Below are 18,479 nucleotides of genomic sequence, written 5' to 3' on the forward strand. Positions count from 1 at the left end.
AAACAGAAAAATGCACGATGATGCCGGCACACAGATTTGGTAGATATGGTTATTAGTGTGAGTAGGACAGAGCTCAAGAGTAAAATACGATACAAAATGAAGGAAAGGTGGCAGAAGCAATGGGAGGAAGAGAGGATAGGGCGATGGTTTTATAAGATCCAAAGGAAGGTGGGGGAAATGAGAAGTACAGGCGGAAACAGGAGAGAGGAGACGATTATATCTCGACTGAGATTCGGACACACAGGTTTAAATAGCACATTGTTTTTAATAGGTAAACACTGTACAGGGGAGTGACTGCAGTAGGGAACGGGAAACAATAGAACATGTTTTCTTGAATTGTCAGAGGTATGATATTGAAAGGAGACAACAGTTCAAAAAGCTGGACGATATGGACGTGAAGTTGGACTTGATTGATTTGTTTCGCACGACCTCTGTAAGTGAAAGTTATCGGGCTGTATTTTGGTTTTTAAGGCAGACCCATTTGTTCGAGAGGCTTTGAATTTTTTTTTATTATTTTTATTATTTTTGTCATTTCTGTCCACACTCCACACCAGTTGGTGGCGGTACTGCACCATTTTGCTGTTTGCCAACCGCCAGTAAACCCTATACAGAAGAAGAAGAAGAAGGCTCTGATTTATGCATTGATGACATCATCACCAGGCGCCAGCTGGAGGCGGAGATTGACCGTTCTCGTGCACGTTGATGTGTTGAATAGCTGCGGAAGGTTCATTTTCGGTATCAAGCTTACGGCTGGATTCAGAAGAGAAATGTCTGTCACCGAGATGTTCAGTTACATCCAGGGCTTCCTGAGCGCAGACCAGGACATCAGAGAGGTAAGCACGAACAGCACAGCGTTAGCTCACAGAGACTGCTAGCTAGCAGCTAACCAGAGCCGAAGACTTGTCGTTAAACGTTTAATGAAAATATTTAACCCTGGTAAATGGGACATTATGGTTTAGCTGCATCAGCTAATAAATTTAATTCAGGCCGATAACAGTTCGCAATAAATATCACTTTTACTGAAATCTAAATATCATCAAGCTCCAGTGTTTTTACCACGCTTGTAAAGCGTTTTCCCCCAACCAAAGTTAATTTAAAAATTAGTGAATTTAATGCGGGATAGCTTTAATTCCGAATATTGCTGATTGGTTGTGGCTGTATCGCCCTAAGACAGATTTTAAACCATTGAAAAATATACCCGGGTAAAATAGACAAAAAATAACATTGCCCATTAATAATGTAGAAAATATGAATGTACTGGTGAAGTACAGAGAAAGTCTTTGTGGATACAGAGAAAGCATGTGATAAAGAGGAACTGTGGCACCGTCAGGAATGGCAGAGAAGTATGAGGGTGGTGTAGGACATGTATGAAGACAGCCAGACACAGGCGAGGTGTCCGGTAGGAGTGACAGATGAGTTCAAGGTGGGGCTGAGATTATAATAGGGATCTGGTCTGAGCTCCTTTTTGTTTGCAAGGGTGATGCACAGGTTGTAAGCATCTTAGATATTCAAAGTGGCAAAGGTATATTGATTTTATTCGGACTTTAGTAGAAGCTTTAAACGCTTTGTTGTTCTTCATTCCCTCTTTTCACAGGATATTCGTAAGGTGGTTCAAACCTTGGAACAGACCGCCAGGGAAATACTAACAGTACTACAGAGTGTCCACCAACCAAGTGGATTCAAAGAAAGTGAGTGACCCGTGGAGCTGTAGATACTTGGATAAAATGATTTTTGAACCTCTGGTATGATAATCTTCTCTTTTCTCCCTTTTAGTTCCCAGCAAATGTGCGAAGGCGCGGGAGCTGTTCTGCACAGTCAGGACACAAATTGCTGAACTCAAAACAAAATTTCCTATGGAGCAGTATTATAGGTAGGAATGACTTTCTTCTCAACAATTACAGTTATCGCCATGATTATGCAACGCTAATGAGTTTTTGAATGTTTGTTATTTCGTTCATGAAACCAAAACTCGCAAAATTTTGCTGATAATGTGTTTTTAACTGTCTTGTTTTATTATTAAGTATTTTTAATTTATGTGCCTCTGGCTCCCTAAAGAAACAGGACTCACTGTGAGCAGGATATCCTTAAGAAATCAAGTGTTTTTATCTTTGTTTCTCGGCTTTCTTCTTCTCTCTTTAGGTTCCATGAACACTGGCGTTTTGTCCTGCAGCGTCTGGCTTTCTTAGCAGCGTTTGTTGTCTACCTGGAGAGCGAAACTCTTGTAAAGCGGGAAGAAGTGGCACAGATACTCGGGAGTAGGTACCACTTAATGTCATAAAGTCGAAGTCTCACTGGAGAAAGTCGGCTAATCTTTGCTTCCTCCTCTCTCTCCACCTTGTAGTCGAAGTGGTGCGAGAGAAAGGCTTCCACCTCGATGTAGAGGACTACCTGGCAGGCGTCCTGATCATGGCAAGTGAACTGGTGAGTTTACTGTTAATTGTTATGTTGCTACATGCAGTCATGTTCTATATATTAAATACATTCTAGGAATCATGAGGACAAGCACTTGATTGATTGATCATCAGCAAGTTTGAGCTCCTCTATAAAAGCAGAAGTTTTGCCAGTTTGCAGGTCTGGAGCATTCAGGTGTGTGTTTTGGGGAAGAAAGATATTATTGCAGTAATTTCTGTCCTTAAATCTGGTGGTAAGATTATTTCCAAAATGTTGTAAACAATGATTTGTTGTGTATAAGTTGACCTTAACTCACCATGCTGTTTGTCGATCCAGTCACGCTTGGCGGTAAACAGCGTCACAGCAGGAGACTACAACCGGCCCCTGCGCATCTCCAACTTCATCAACGAGCTGGACTCGGGCTTCCGCCTGCTCAACCTGAAGAACGACCCTCTGAGGAAGCGCTACGACGGCCTCAAGTACGACGTGAAGAAAATCGAAGAGGTAGTTTATGACTTGTCAATCCGCGGTCTGGCCAAGGAGCCTGAGGCCGCTGGTGAGAAGTAGAGCGGCGAGGGTGCGATTGGCAGTGGGAGAAGGAGGGCGTGGTGGCTGCCCCGCCCCCAAGCTGGGAACTCTCCATGGCTGCTGCAGATTGGAGACTTTACACCACCTGGAACATGAGAGCCAGGGATCTGCCTGAGGCCCCAGCAACCGAAGACAGACTGTGTGTGTGCGTGCTTATCGGCGTATATCTGTGCGAATGCATGTGTGAGACGTGCGTCAGGTGGATGGCAGTCTGTCGGAAAGGATGGCAGAGGCGGCGACGCCCCCCATCAGATGATTTACTATCAATGGTTTGATTTGTTGCTGGTTTTGGAAACACGTTCTCAGTCTTCTGATCCCTGTTAAACTGAGCTGGTTTTGCAGCTGTTCACTCTCTTTCGCAACAGTCAAATTTTTATTATTTCTTTACAGTGTATTGATGCTTAATTGTTTAAGATGGCTCAGAGTGAAGCGCTCCAGCCAGGCTCATTTATTCTGTCATTGTTTTTATGTGTTTACAAAGAAAAAAGAAACAAGTATTTGTGTTGTTTACCAGCATTTGATGCCCGGTGTTTCTTAGGACTCTGACTTTATTGTTTAAAAAAACAAACAAAAAATATCTAGGAGCCTCATTTATAAAGAAGATGGTCCACTCAAACTTGAGATATTAAATCTAAAATCCATAAAGAGAGTAACAACCGATTCATACATTTTTAAAGTGTTTGAACTCAGAAGGTTTTGGATTTCCATCAGTAGCATTTATAAACGAGGCTCTGGGAGAGGACGAGCCAAAGAAAAGACAAAGATGCACTTCATATGACATAAAGCTACTGTGATGAGTCAGGTATGTTCTTTGTTTTCATACAGTAAGAAACCCTTGCAGCGCAGTGCCAACGTCTCTGTGTGTAGTACAGTGTGTCCATTTGTTTTTCATGGAGAGAAACATCTTGAAGGTTTGTTTCTGTTGTGGGCGTCCATGCTTCAGTTTGCGTCGATACTTTAATGTTGCTGAATGGTGTTTTTATATGGAAAAAAAAATCACTGTTTTCCTTCTATATTGTGATTTTGTTTCAAATAAATTGATCTCAATTGTTCAGTGTGTGTTGTTGTCTTTGAAATCCTAAAGATGATGCGAATGATTCTGAGTACACACATCTACGTTATAAAAGACTTTATACAGGAAAAAACAACAACAATAAAGGTTGTGTTTAAAATCTTTTAATATAATGCACAATATATTACACTGAGGAAATAAAACGTCAGGTCTTTCATACACAAATGAGGAAAAGAAACTTTAATGAAACTCTGCAGGTTTAGTTTTTTCTTTTTAAATCTGAAACTGCGTCCTCCAACAGTACAGGCGTATCGGTGTGGAGCTGAGCAGCCCTGCCCTCCAAAACACAGTGATCGTGCTACTTCATAACATAACAGCATTGGTCTTATCTGGTGGTTTTGGTTTCGATGACTGGGTCGACTTTATAGTTTCAAAGTGCTGGAATCTGCTTCGGTCGACCAGAGTCCCTCTTTTACATCAAGTATGGTCAACAGTAATGACTGTGTAACAGAGTTTTTACCAGCGGTTACACTGGAGAATATACTATTACTGAATCATAATAATAAAGTGCATCAAACAAAATAAAGCTCTCTTAAATAATAAAAAAACAAAACACACCATGAGTAGTAAAAACACAAATTAGAAGAAGACACAGAGGATCAGTCGATCACATCAGCAGTCAGGGACTGTCGAAGGAATAATTATATTGCCTGTAAATGAATCTCGGTCAAGTGACGGAGAGCAGACGAGTCTATTTCAGAGGTTAATGCTACTATGACGGATTGCAAATACTTCAGTCAGTTTTCATTTAACAGTGATCAAGTACCAAGGCACAACAGCTCATCGCTAAGTCACATAACACAGCTGAAACTGCGTCACGACGAGATGGTTTGGATGCTTTTTCTTTGAGGCGTTTGTCGTCAAGGTAGCAGGCTTTTTCAACCTTAACGCCAGAGTTTCACAACAGAACCTTTTTTTTGGTCTCTCACAGCTACACAGAGGGTGGGATGGACAAGAAATGGTGGCATAACTGAATCAGTTAAAGTATTAAAGTCATAATAGATAGTCTATTAACAGAAAGTCAGTGATTCTAAGTGGTTTGTTTACTGAAAAGTGATATTCTTAAAATCTGAATATAGTGAGTCTCCTAAGAAGACTCTTAGGAGTTACTGATGCCAGACCAAATGATTGGTTGAAGAAACAACCAGCAAATCATTCAATAATACAAAAAACTGGTTGTTGATTCTCTGTTATTACATTATTACAACTGTGCAGAGGCCAGTGGTGGTCTCCACATGAGGTCCTGAAGCTGAGGTTGGAAAAACTCTGCACTTAACACACAGGTAGTGTTTGACGTCACCCGGTTTGACAGGATGTTCCAAGAAAGAGGACTGACGAGACTCTTCACAAACTGCTTTCATGGCACTTAAATATAATGACCGTAACAGAGGCGTCCTTAGCATTAGGGAAAGCTTTAGTCGTGCCCACCGACCAATCAGACTCCAGTTAAATGTGCCACATAAAACCCAACGACACAGTAAAGCAGGATTAACACCTGAACGCCAAAAGGAAAACCTCAGGAAAACGAAATGCATATACAGTAGCTACTTACTTTGAAACTGGCAGAGATTATTGCTGTTACGTGAGTTCTCACTGAAAGACGGTGACGCGTACAGGTCTGTACAGCCCGTTTTGAGAGGCTCTACTCCACTGCTTATCTGGCAGTGAAAGATTGCCCTACCGCCAATGTACAGTAGAGGGCGGCACACGGACACAATAGGGCGGTGACGACAAACGAAAACCACCGAACAAAAAGATGTGGACGACATTTCTGCCTTGAGAAATGTTCTTACGTCACACTGTGTTGTATTAAAAAACAGAAAAGAAACTAAAAAAATAAAGATGTTACAATTTTTCCCGTTGCAGTCGGTCATGTTCAGTCATGCTGTTCAACAGACACACGTTACTTACTGAAAAACACAGCTCTGCTTCTCCGAGAGCAAACAGTCTTTACAATCAAGGCCGACGAGATCGACCCAAGTTTTTTTCTTTGTTATTCATTTGGTCGTCCAACAATCTGACTTTGCTCTTGTAATGTAACAGTTTCAAATTAAATCTACATACATAATATTTTATGACAGTATGGCGCACTTACAGCTTCGTAACAAAAACAAAGTGCTTCGTCGTTTTCTTGCCCTCATGAGAGTCTGAGATTTTTTCTCTCTTCCCTTTTTATTTATTGTTATTGAATTCTAATGAGTTATGACAGCGGAGTCACTCGGAAATGCTTCCTGTTGTCGGCTGATTTTTGCAGTAGGAGGTTATTTACAGTGTAACAAAGGTGAGTGGTGGTTAGTCTCAGGACCGCGTTTGGCTCGTGTTGATCATGATGTTGGGCAAAGCGTTACGTCTTTTCCTCCAGGTGCCCAAGTCCCGAGCGTACCTCTTAATCTGGTGGAACCACTGCTGGGTGCGAGATTTGTCAGAGGCGCGGAAAACGAAAGACTCCCGCCGGATGTCAAGCACCTCGAATGTGTCCTCGCAGTCAGGATCTGTCGACACCACGCAGTTCCCCAGTCGGATGGGCTCTCTCAGCACTGTGAACTTCCCGCTGCTCTTGTCCTTGATCAGAACCAGCACTCCGTCCCGAATGCTCTCTCCGCCGCTTTCCATCTGATCCCCCCGAGCCACCAGGTCGGCGCACAGTCCCTCAACCGTCCGCTGCGTCCTCACCATCAGCAGGCTCTGGACGTTCTGGAACTTGAGAGCCTTGCTGCCCTTCTTCACCCACTGACCGTCCGCCGGCTGGGACAGCTGGAGCGGCCCCTCCATGACAAATCGCGTGTTTTCCCTCGCCCACCCCACCGTCTTCATCGACACCTCTCGCATCTCGATGTTGATGACCTCCCGGTTCTTGCGGCTGTCGCGGCGGAACGAGCGCAGGGACCAGGTGACCCCGTTGCCCTCCTGCTTGGTCTTCATGTTGATGTGCTCCAGGTGGGACTCGACCCGACTCTTGGCCTCACGGAGACGCGCGTAGTCGGGGTGGCACTCGGGAGTGACCTTAATGATGCGGCTCAACAAAAGCGGGTACTTGGTCACGCGCTGGAGGGGCGCCATAAGGAAGGAGCGCAGGTTCATACGACGCAGGGCTGTGTTGTCATTCTGAGAAACATCCAGGAAGATTCTAAAGAGAGAAGTGAGACAAGAGGACGATGAGAACGGAGACATTCTTACAGTCTGTGTATGTCTTTGGGGAAACTCTTAAAAACTTGATTAATGGAATCATAAGACAGCCTGAGTCATGGGTGAGCTGCAGTTCTGTCTAAAAATATGAATCATTGCAGCTCTGCTCTTGAAATAGAACATCTTCTGAATAAGTGATAACTCGCTGTCCTTTCCATTAAGAATTACACAGCACAGCCGTGGCAGGAACAAGAGAAAGCTCCCACAGCAATTTTGCCATCACACAGAGCCACAGGAAGACCAGTCCTTGTACTTTGTGTGTACCTTAGCAGCTCTTTTTCTTTCTCCAGTGTATTCAGCATGTTGACTGAGGTGGACTGCTGCAGACAGTAGGTCTGAAAGGCGGGCAGCATGTTGACAAACTCCAGAAAGATCTCTCCTATGTACACTGTCAGCAGATCTTCATCTCCCTGAAATCAAACCACAGGAAAGCAACGGCCTTAAAAGTCATTGTCCAAAGTGGTACGTGCAGACTTTATGCTTGGCTCTCGCCTCATCACTTCACACAAGGGTACTAATTAGTGAGCATAGCAGTTATCAGGGAGTGACAGTAATACTCCCAAAAATTATTAGTCCCAGATATACCAGCTGTTTTAAGGTAAACTTGAAACAAATGGTAACTAAGTACAGTATCATACAGAGAGCATTTTAAGACTCATGCGTCTCACTGAGAGAAGCAGAAATGAAACAGAGCTAGGAGAGACACCCTTCAACTGTGATATGAGCGTTGATATTTAGAGTTCTTCCAACAGAAGACGCTTTGCAACTTCCCTGTTTGTGGCGCATGTGCTTGAACAGCATAAATATGTAAATGACTACCTACACATAACAAATGTCAGGGATTTTGTTCATGTCTTATGTGTCTGAAAGAAAGAAATGATCAGCTGATATTTCAGAATACGCACAAACAAAATAAATAAGTAATAAAAGTACCAAAAGTGGCACATATACCGTTTTCTGATGACTCTTTAGACCATAGGTGTCAAACTCTGGCCCGCGGGCCAAATTTGGCCCGCAGCCTAATTACATTTGGCTCGCGAAGCCATACCAAATTATTATTAGAGCTGGCCTACTGGTATTATACAGCTAATATATATATTGTTTAGTATTAAGCTTTGCTTGTTCCATATTCAGTTTTTCAGCAAAACTTGTTTGAGTCCATAAGAAAAGATTCATTCTTAAATCTGGAGGAAGTTTTTTTTTCCAATAAATATTAATGTTCCAGTTTTGAATTTTGGCCCACTGTGTATTTGAGTTTGACACCCCTGCTTTAGACCTTTAGTCATTTGAAATTCAAGGTGGCCGACATTTTTTAAGAAGGCTGTTGGCTCTCCTTCTTTAAATTTCTTTTAAGAAAATTTCTTTCTTTAAAGATAAGTAGAATGATCTTAATGCTTGACCTTAAAGAAACTTATTTTAGTAATAAGAACTTTATTTATGGAGCATTTTTCAAAACCCTGTGTTACAAAGTGCTTTATGAGTCTGGAATTACTTTTTTTCTAAACAATTTGTAAACAGGGCTGTAGCAACAAAGCTTGTACTTTTGTTTCAGACACATCTCCTGGATGGACTCCTGCACTCTTCACTGTTTAACTCTCACCACTGGCTAAAGCTGGCTCAGGATCTTTCTGACCTGCTCAGAAGGTTAGCAGTTTGATCCCTGACTTCTATACTTAAAGCTTACCTGGCAAGACAATGAACTTCAAATTTCCCCTGATGCATCGACTGGAGTATTTGTGTGTGTGTGTGTGTGTGTATAATTAAATTGTATGTGCGAGTGTAGTGCTTTGAGATCTCAGTAGAAGCACAACAGTGCTGTATAAATATCAGTCCATCTACCTTGCGTTGTACTATATAAGGACAGAATGCAGAGGGATGATAAGTTAACTGAATTAACTTCAACTAACTCTGATTTATAAAACAGACGTTGGTGACATCATTGCTGTCAAACTTGTTGATGAGGCACTAGGTGTCTCTGTTTTGTTGTACTGTGTTATGCAGACACTAATAGGAGGGTAATAAGCTCCAAGAGCAACACCTGGGCCCAGTGAGCTGGGCTGTAAAAGCTCCCTCCCTCCTGCAGTGACCATGTGACTCCCAGGCTCGGACCAGTCCAGCCACCCATGCATGCTCCACACTGCTGACTTTCTGATAAACACACACACTTTTTAGTTTCATTATATTTTTGCAAGTAAATTGTAATTCCCTTCATCTTTTCTCCCTCTTGCTGCTGCAGCCAGTGAGCTGGGCTGTCAGCTAACTAATGTTACTGACTTGTTAGTGTAGTTATATTTGGCTCACAGGAAGATTGGACCAGCCAAAGGGTAAACAGTGCAGAGACACGTGTGCCAGGTTAACCGGTGATTCTAAATCAGCAGCAGGGTTTAGATGCGAGTCTGAACGATTATTTTTCACTCTTTGTTAGAGTGCCCATGGTGTACCCAACCTCTCGCCCAATGTCAACTGGGATAAGCTGTTGAAGAGGCAAATGTTTACAGTTATCAGTAGCACTAACGCTCCTTAGCTTTAATGCTAACCACTGATTTGTTATGTGTTAAGCCAAAATAAGTAAAAAGAAGACTAAAGTGCTCTGTATAGCTGAGACGATGTCCAGAATTGGTGATACTTTACTGCAGGCACTATCATCACTACACAAACAGTATACAGTCACTCATTGTTAATGTAAGCATATTCTTGAGAGCATGATTAATGGTTCCTCTCCTCTACTTGACAATAAGTGACCTTGTTTTCGTCGTCGCTGTGAGAGAAACAAACATTTTTACCTGCAATTGCTTTGAGTGTATACATGTAAATGCGTGTGCTTAAACTTGTGGTTCTGATGTTTGTACTGAATCTCTAAAGTGTACTTCTACATATATCTGAATTTGGACTCAGTAACAGTTAAAAAAAGAAACAATGGCATTTAATGACATTATAAGTGTGACCCTTAAGGTGAATTATGCAACAACAGGAGATGTTGAAATCCGTTTGTGAGCCAGAAGATGCCAACTTTGCTCATGCACAGCTGGTATTTATGTGTGTTGAGAGACAGAGAGTGTGGGTCACCTGGTCAAAGGCCTGATCGATGCTGTCCTGCAGGTGTTCGGTGAAGCGTTCATTGACATCTATCAACTCCTGAACGTTGCTGAACACCACGGCGAGCTGCTCAGCGGTCAGCAGCCCGGCACTCTGCATGGGGCAGTAAAACTCCTCTTTGATGATGCGCAGGTCCTCGCCGTAGCTCGACTCCGTGTTCAGAAACTCCAGGATGGCTTCCTTGCGTTCAATGCGCAGCTTGGAGCAACGTTCGCACATGCGCTCTCCCCGTTCTTTCGAGGCCCCGTCCCTCAGTCCACAGTCCGGACACGGTCTCTGGGCCTCCCAGGCTCTCAGAGAGGCCGACGGTCTCTTCCAGGTGCGGGACAGACCCGGCCCGATGCCGCTGTCCACTCGTTCCACGTCGGCTCCCCGGCTTCTGCGGTAACGGCGAGGCTCGTTGTCCTCTTCGTCGCGCTCATCGCTGAGGCCCACCACTCCGCTGTCTGCACTCAGGCTGCTGATGGTGCTCCAGCGGTGTTGTCCGGTTCGAGTCACGCCCAAGACTGCCTGGCGCTCCTCACCGGGAGGCTCTGAGCGACCACGAATTGCTGCGGGTGCTGGGGAGAGGGATGTGAGAATGATCTGATTCATTAGCAATCAGAATGTTTATGGATTTACCCTCCAGTTTTTGTCAATCAAATAAACGCAGGTTTCTGGGAAAAGGCCAGCAAGGTCATCATTAACATATGTCGTATTGATGGACTTCCTTTGCCCAGCACTAGTATAATGGGTCTTCAACTGACAGGGAACATAAGCGGGTAGTTTGTGTGTGTGTGTTTGGTGGGAGGACTTGAGGACAGGGTCCAACGGCCATAATGTTCAGTGACAAGCAAGACTCCAAGTTGCATAAGGGATGTAAAAACAGAACAAATGTATTTCTTAAAAGCCTTTTTTTCTTTTTTAAAAAAAGAAAAATGGGATGGGATGTCAAATGCCAGGCTCAGCTGGAGGCTCATTCACAATTTATTTGGATTCACCTCATGGTGAGGTCAGAGGTGTAATGAGGACAAAGAGTTCTGTAAAGGTGCTGGCATTTGTTCACAGGAAGGAAGCATCAAGTCAAATCCCATCACACAGTGATGGGGTCAGTGCCATACACCATAGGAATATGTGCAATGTTTATATGTTGAGACTGTATACAAAGATAGATGACCTGAAAGTCCCCCCAAAACAAAGCCAAAACATCTCAATCACCTCTTTGTAGATGGATGAACCCCACCTGCTCCATGCTAGCAGACAGGAAATAGGCCTAAATACAAACCATCCAGCTTTGTAGGCGACTGTCACTGAAATCAACTGAGTTTACACATGAGGAGTCGTCAATGAGATGGCAAATAACTGAGAGAAACTGAGGGCTTAAATAGACTGGATAATAAGGAAGAGTTGAAACAGGTGAGAAAACATCTGGAATAAATCTAACTAATGACACAGAGGAAGTAGAACTAAACACAACGCACAGGACAAAAGACTAAAAGAATAAAACAGGAAACAGGCACAGGGAAACGAAACAATAGCAAAAGGTCCAAATTGACAACACTGGGTCAAGGATCCAGGTACCCTGACAGAGACAGCTGTAGTGGACATCACAGGCTCTGATTGCAGGTACGTCTCTAATAACCCCAAAATACACCAATCAGCAGTATTCTTTATAACTTTTGGTACAAAATCAAAGCTGAGAAAAGTGGCTACAATATACTGAAGTTCATTCACACTGTAAGGTTACCTACATAGCTTTAAAAAAAAGTTGAGAGGCCCTTTTCCCCAAATTTAAAGTGCTGTTGCCAGTTTTCTAACTAATCATAAGATAATGTTACCTGCCATTGTGCAGTTACACTCAACAACCCACAGCAGTTGAGATGTACATGATTTCTAAAAATCATTTCAAAAACACAGAACATGGACAAGATTTTAATGTCAAAGGTATTATATCTCTTAAAAGTCAAAGTGATACAGAATCCAGAAAGCTTTACTGACATGTAGGCTTCCAGCAGCCTACATGTTAAATAGCTACCTGCCCCCTGAGTTATGTTTTATTTTATTCATTAGGGTCATTCGACTCGAGCTTGGAAATATTTGTGTGGAAGCAAAGTAGAGGCAATAAATGTAAGTGTTTTACCAGTTGTGAAGAATCTCTATTTTGGTGACATTCATTAAAAATGACCTTAGTGATGTTGGCTGGAAAGTTGGATTCAAGGATGAAGGAAGCATCACGTTGATTAGTGTGTGGCTCCTGTTTGCTGAGGTAGATATTTGAGCAACACACACATATTCTTAATAGTTGCATTTTTGTTACAACCCAAACACTTCCAACCAGATTTGACGCATGGACATCCTTTGATGGAAGTTCACCAGTCTGTGTCGTTTCAGCTGCAGTGACACTGAATTTTTTGTTGAAGTCGTCCTTATTTGTGGGATTTTCTTTATCCAAAGTAGCTCCATTTAATTTAACTAAAACCTCAGCGGATTACACACTTAAAGAGGAAGAAGAAGGAACACGATGTGGCACACCTGTTATGCACTTACCACTGTCTCTGTCTCTATCGCGATCTCGACGGTGGCCGTGGAGTCGAGCGGCGGCGGCAATCTTCATCTCCAGCTGCTTGCGCTTGGAGGCGTCGGCCGGCATGGGGTCACTGTAGTGGGGTCGCAGGCGGCACTCACGCTGCGCTCTCACCGTCTCAGCCAGCTCATAGGCTGCGTCCGAGCTGGAGCGCCTGCAGCCCAGACTAGCGTGCTGCCAGTTGGAAAGACACGTGTGTCAATCAAATGGTCGTGTTGCTATAGCAACAGGTGAAAGAGGGCAAAGCTCTCTGAGGTACTAAAGGAGGCAATGACAACAAGACTGAAATTCCAGCTTGCGTGTTTCTGCGTGTGTGTGCCTGTGAGAGCAGTTACCATGCACAGTGTCACCATCTTCACTGGCATGACATCATTACATAACAAATTTTGGTTATCGCTCTGATCCCGGCTTGTAGCACTGACAAGAATCCAAATTTCACAGTCAGTCGCAGCACTAATCGTCTTCCAAGTCTCGTAAAAAGGCTGTAAATTCAGCGAGGCCACGCTTTGAAAATTCTGCTCTTATCGCAACTTCAAACCACCCAGCCTTGAAGATGAGAGATATCCTCCAGATGACAAATTCTTTAGAGGTTAAAGCAAGGAATTCCCCAAACACTGCAGCATTCAGCATGGACAAACACTCCTCGAGTGATCTCTGAAATTCTTTTAGGGTCTCTCAAGCCCCTGAGAATCAACCTGAGATATAAAGTTCAAAGGTCATACCTATAGCATCTTCCTCATCACCCCAAAGGCATCGTCAGCATCCCCTATAACATCCATATAATGGCTTTAAATTGCCCATTATCTTCCTAACCGTAGACACGAATAGAGCAACTAAATATGACTGAAAGGTGCAAGACTTCCATCGCTTCACACAGCTCGCAGCTATTGGATAAAATGAAGGAGAATAATTCATATTCTACTAAATTATCTAATAACACCCGTTTGTCTGGTAAATGCAGAGGCTGTTAATTTAAAATAAAAGAAGGCAAGAAAGAAGCAAACGCACCTCGACATCTGTTGTCTAAGCTACCTAACAGCTGCTGCAACATGCAAGCGAGGTATGACTCCATGTCAGTCCGGCTCTTCTGTTCTGGTCTGCAGATGCAGAGAGGAGCATGATGCTAGCTGCAGCTGAGCCTGGTGTCAAGCTGCAGCCAGCCAGCCAGCAGAGAGAGAGAGGAGGCACGCAGAGAGCAGGAATGGAGCGCTCAGTTACCAGCAGCAGCTCACTGCTGGAGGGGTGCTTAATCCTCCTTTTTTTTTTCTTTTACTGCATCCTCAGTCGTTGAGCTGTAGCAGGAAGACAGACCGCTGCATGCTTGTTCTCAGCAAATACCTCTGCATCAGTATATGTGAGGGATGTGCATGTGTGCGTGTCGCAGTCCCCTTGCTTGTCCCAGTCACCGATGAATACCAATAGATCAGCGCGTTTCTGCACACTGCGAGGCAACGGCAGAAAGCAGAAGCAACCTAAGGAGCGCACGGGGAACGCTGTTAAGACATGAAAAACAAAAAAAGAGAGAGAGAAAGAATCCTTACGCATTCTCCTGCTTCCTCTCTTCCTCCTTCTCCTGCAGGTGCTTCTTCGCCAGCCTTGGCTCCGCAGGCCGTTGCCGACGTTGCCATGGCAACGGCGGAGGGCTGACAGTCGGCCGAGGGGGCGGTGATGTCACAGCCTCCGTCCCGGTCACCTGACAGCCTGACGGGGGTCTCGGCGGAGATCTCTGCACTGCAGCTGGTGAAGAGAGGAGGGAGATGGACGTAGAGAGGAGGGGAGGGAGAGAGATGGGTGAAGAGAAGGGTGGGAGATTGGGAGGGTGGGGAGGGGGGGGTGAAAGGGAAGGAATAGAAAGCAAAAGGATAAGGGGGATAGAAGAAAAAGAGGAGGGAACAAGACGTGTGGGAAAGGTATTGAATGAAGGAAGAGGGGGAAATTATAATTCTGGCAGAGCCCTCTTCTGCTTACAGCATCTCTGTCATTCATTACTCCTCAGTCTTCCTTCTCCAGCTCACATGCCTTTCTTCTTCCTGCTATGTCTTCTCCACCACCCACCCAACCACCACCTCCTCCTTTACCCACCCAGACTTCCAAATCAATCCCTCTCCTCTTTTTGTGGCCACCAAAGCCCACCCGCCAACCCTAAGCTCCTCCTCAGGAGCACAGTAATTAGGCCCACCAGCAGACATTAACACCTGAACCCCACGGACCACGGGGACAATGCCTTTTCGCGGCCACGCACAAACACGTGGAGGCATTATAGTTTTCTTTCATTCCTTTGTCTGACAACTGGGGATTCGTTCTTGCTGCACACAGACAGCATGAGATCTGTGACATCCCAAAAAAGCACACAGTGACAAACTGCTGCACAGGAATTTCACTACACTGGAAATTGCATATCCTTGAACACACAAACCACAAATACATGCCTGTGGGGACTTATACGAGCATTTGTAATCCGGTTGTTCAGTCTGACGTCACTAGCCGTGTCTGGGTCTAAACTCCGCTGCAGGTCCATATATCAAACGATCACTATGGGATTACTGAGAGTTGAAAAACTGTCTAAAGTCTTTCATCTTTAATAAAATGATCAGCGTTCTGCTCTACCAGGTGTAACAATTGAGTTTAACATCCAGGCATCCATGAAAACGGAATTTATGACATTTAACGGAGTTAGAAGTTAGCAGGGAGTTAGCTCGCTAGCTTCTATCTAAATACAATATAGCATGTCCTGACTGCGGGGTTTTGGAAACAAATTAAAACGTACAGCTCTGTTATCACTTCCAGCATAAATGAAGACCGAAAACTAAACAGCAGTGACGTTTGTAGGGTTACTGAAGTTTGGCTAGCTGGTATATAATGATGTGCTACGTGACCGCTAGCGACACAGCTATGTTAGCATAATATAAACAAGCTAACTTTTTTTCCACTCGATAAAAGTTAATGTGAGTGTTCTCGGTGGTCAGGAACAAATGTAATCGCATGGCAGGATGCTGTAAAAGGACCAAACTTCAGCCAGGAGAACAACTGAGATAATCCATCCACAATACGAGGTTAGTCATTCATATACTGCTGCATGGGCTGGGCTGTAGTTACATCCTAAGGTTTTAAAAACTGAGCTTAAATAAATAATTAGCGGTAATAAAAGCCGAGGGAGGTCAACAGTGGTCGCTGACTGTTTTAGGAGCTTTTTGAGATCAAATAGAAGAAAATACATAACATTAAACATGTTAACAACACAAAAGCCATATTAAACGCAGACTACTTTAGACCCGGAAGTAGGATTCGTCGCGTCATCACTGAACAACCGGATAGCAGAAAACAAACAGACCAAAGCAAATACAAATCCACCACAAGATGTGCACCTTAAAAGTGGCCAGGGATCGTTGTTGTGATTCACTTAACGCATCAGTGAATGAGTACAATGAGTTTATTAGAGCTCGTTTACACTGAGTTTATTAGGGGACATTTACTCTACGGCCGAGCCATGCAGTAAATGTGCCCTACTCGGAGAATGGACTAAAACAACTTAAAAGCTAATTATACACAGGCGGCACAAAAGTGCCCTCCAAAAGTCGCTATAAAATCTAATGCTGAACTGCACAACTTTACGCCAGCACAAGAAGTCTGCACGTTTATGTGGTCAACCTTTTAACCTTTATAAAGGCTTAACATTCGGACTGGTAGCTGGTAGCTATCTGCAAGCTTCATAACTGGACCCACTTGTAGTTTCGGTTCCTTGTGAAACATTTTTAATATTATTATCTGACAAATAACTTTGTTTCCTGTGTGGTTAATTTTTCTAACAGTTTGTTCAAGATTAAATTTTAGTAATATTTGAATGTGCTAGCACTGATTAGCAAGTATCTGTGTCTGTCCGATACTGTCTTTGCATGCTACTTGCTAACCTAGCTAGCAAGCTAGTTAGCTGACTAGCACTTTCTCCAAATATGGTCATTTCTGGCTCAACAAAACCATCACACTGAGGCTTGGAAACAGAACTTCACAAACCAACAGGTACTTTCCTCTTTTATATACAGTCTATGTTCATTCCTGGCCTACCCTGTTTATTCCGTCCCTCTCTCTAAGTCCTTTGTGATTTCGTGAAGTCATTTAAATGAAGTGTTAATAATACAGGAAATGTTGATTTGTGGTGTTTTACATTTTGTTTATGCCATTAACTTCAGGAGAATGAACCAACTGCTATGCTGTATATTGATTTTGTTTTTTCAGCACTGTTAAACTTCACGGTCCATTAGCCACGTGTGGATACTACCATATTACTGCAATCATTGTAAAAAAAAATGTTGTGACATCAGTTTGACATATTTTTATATATATTTTACTCAAAATAAAGGTGTTTGTGATTTTTTTTATTAGCTAGGCGAGCTTAACTGCCCCAGGGATCACAACCCATAACGGAGTCTCGATGATGTCTGGGCTCTCACAGGGAAAGACAGGCTGTAAATTCCTGATATACTGACTTTCTTCACAAAGGCGTGTATTTGACAAGAACAGAGGATGGTTAGTCTCAAGAATTTGACGCAAGAGTTTAGTAAAACTGGCTCGAGCTTTACTGTAATGTTGAGTGAAATGTCGTCTCCATTGTGTTTTAGTAACAACAACAAAGCATCAATCAGCCACAATATTAAAACATTAACTGGTAGAATAAATAAGATTGATTATGTCGTTATACGGCAGGTTTTCCTTTGGGAATCTCTGAGAAAGCTCTACACTGACCCGTCTTTTAATCTTCCCAGACCTAAACCTCTTTGAGTTTTAGGTCTGGGAAGCACAGGCTTGTTCTACACCCTGCAACCCACATCGACCAAAAAATCCCTGCCAAGGTCCTTCGACACCACAAACAGCCCAACAGTGTCTGAAAACCAACTGGTCACAAGTGAGACCCACACAGTAGGTATATCAGTGATAGCTACTACTAAACTTACATAAATAGAGTAGTCATAGTATGTATTCATTCAGCTTGTGAATGCTTCATTACTTGTTTGTTTAATCCATACATTGATGGAAAATGGTAGAAAAAAATAACTCAAAGATATTAATACGGCAAATAACCAATAGAAAAATAAGAAATTCATTGGTGTTCTCGGGGCCCAGAACCAGTCGATTCATTGTTTCAGCACCAGCTCTGCTATTAAATTTCCTTTGGCTTCTCTTCAGCGTGTGTGTGCTGACTTAACACGAGGTCTTATTACTCTAATGGTTCTTACATAACAGTGTCTTTCTGAGTTCTGTCCCTCCCAAAGCAGTTAAACTGCTGAGCCCTTTCTGGACATGTCGTAAAAAAAAATGTTTTCAACGTCCTTCATATGCTGCGTGGCAGCTACGTGCGCTTCAGCTCAACTACTTTCTTCTTTGCAGATTAAATTGCATGAAACTCTGGCAACCTGCACGTTGTTTCTCAAGAAACACCAGCACAGCAGATGAAGATGTCCAAATCAAAGCGTGGCAAAAAGCCCAATACAATTAATCCCCCGGCTCTGAAGCATCCGATCGCTTTCCCGTTGAACAAACTGTCATTAAAATGCATTTCTATCACAGTATTAGCTGTCACACTCTGGA

At 43.3% G+C, this 18,479-nt stretch overlaps 2 protein-coding genes across 5 annotated transcripts in view; one reads left to right on the top strand and one right to left on the bottom strand.

The window, feature by feature from the left end:
* The first annotated feature begins 644 nt into the window (after positions 1 to 644).
* On the top strand, positions 645 to 4,033 carry tsn (translin). Its single transcript, XM_085385417.1, has 6 exons — positions 645 to 833; positions 1,595 to 1,688; positions 1,774 to 1,870; positions 2,140 to 2,255; positions 2,342 to 2,421; positions 2,728 to 4,033. Exons 1-6 carry the CDS (start codon positions 645 to 647, stop codon positions 2,956 to 2,958), a joined length of 807 nt encoding a protein of 268 aa, XP_085241543.1. The 3' UTR covers positions 2,959 to 4,033.
* A 113-nt stretch (positions 4,034 to 4,146) lies between these two features.
* The window catches only part of arhgef49 (Rho guanine nucleotide exchange factor 49), a 77,261-nt gene continuing 62,928 nt past the window's right edge, over positions 4,147 to 18,479 (bottom strand). For all 4 annotated transcript variants that reach the window (XM_085384576.1, XM_085384572.1, XM_085384573.1 and 1 more), the window contains exons 4-8: positions 14,438 to 14,633; positions 12,860 to 13,070; positions 10,304 to 10,893; positions 7,502 to 7,647; positions 4,147 to 7,178 (exon numbers count right to left, since the gene is read on the bottom strand). In XM_085384576.1, coding sequence (XP_085240702.1) covers positions 6,350 to 7,178; positions 7,502 to 7,647; positions 10,304 to 10,893; positions 12,860 to 13,070; positions 14,438 to 14,633 — 1,972 coding nt within the window. In that variant the 3' untranslated portion in view covers positions 4,147 to 6,349. The remainder of the gene's footprint in view (positions 7,179 to 7,501; positions 7,648 to 10,303; positions 10,894 to 12,859; positions 13,071 to 14,437; positions 14,634 to 18,479) is intronic.

The sequence above is a fragment of the Rhamphochromis longiceps genome, linkage group LG16, assembly GCF_057381845.1.
Source record: "Rhamphochromis longiceps isolate RC_006_pf linkage group LG16, R_longiceps_female_GT1.1, whole genome shotgun sequence".
Lineage (NCBI taxonomy): Eukaryota > Metazoa > Chordata > Actinopteri > Cichliformes > Cichlidae > Rhamphochromis > Rhamphochromis longiceps.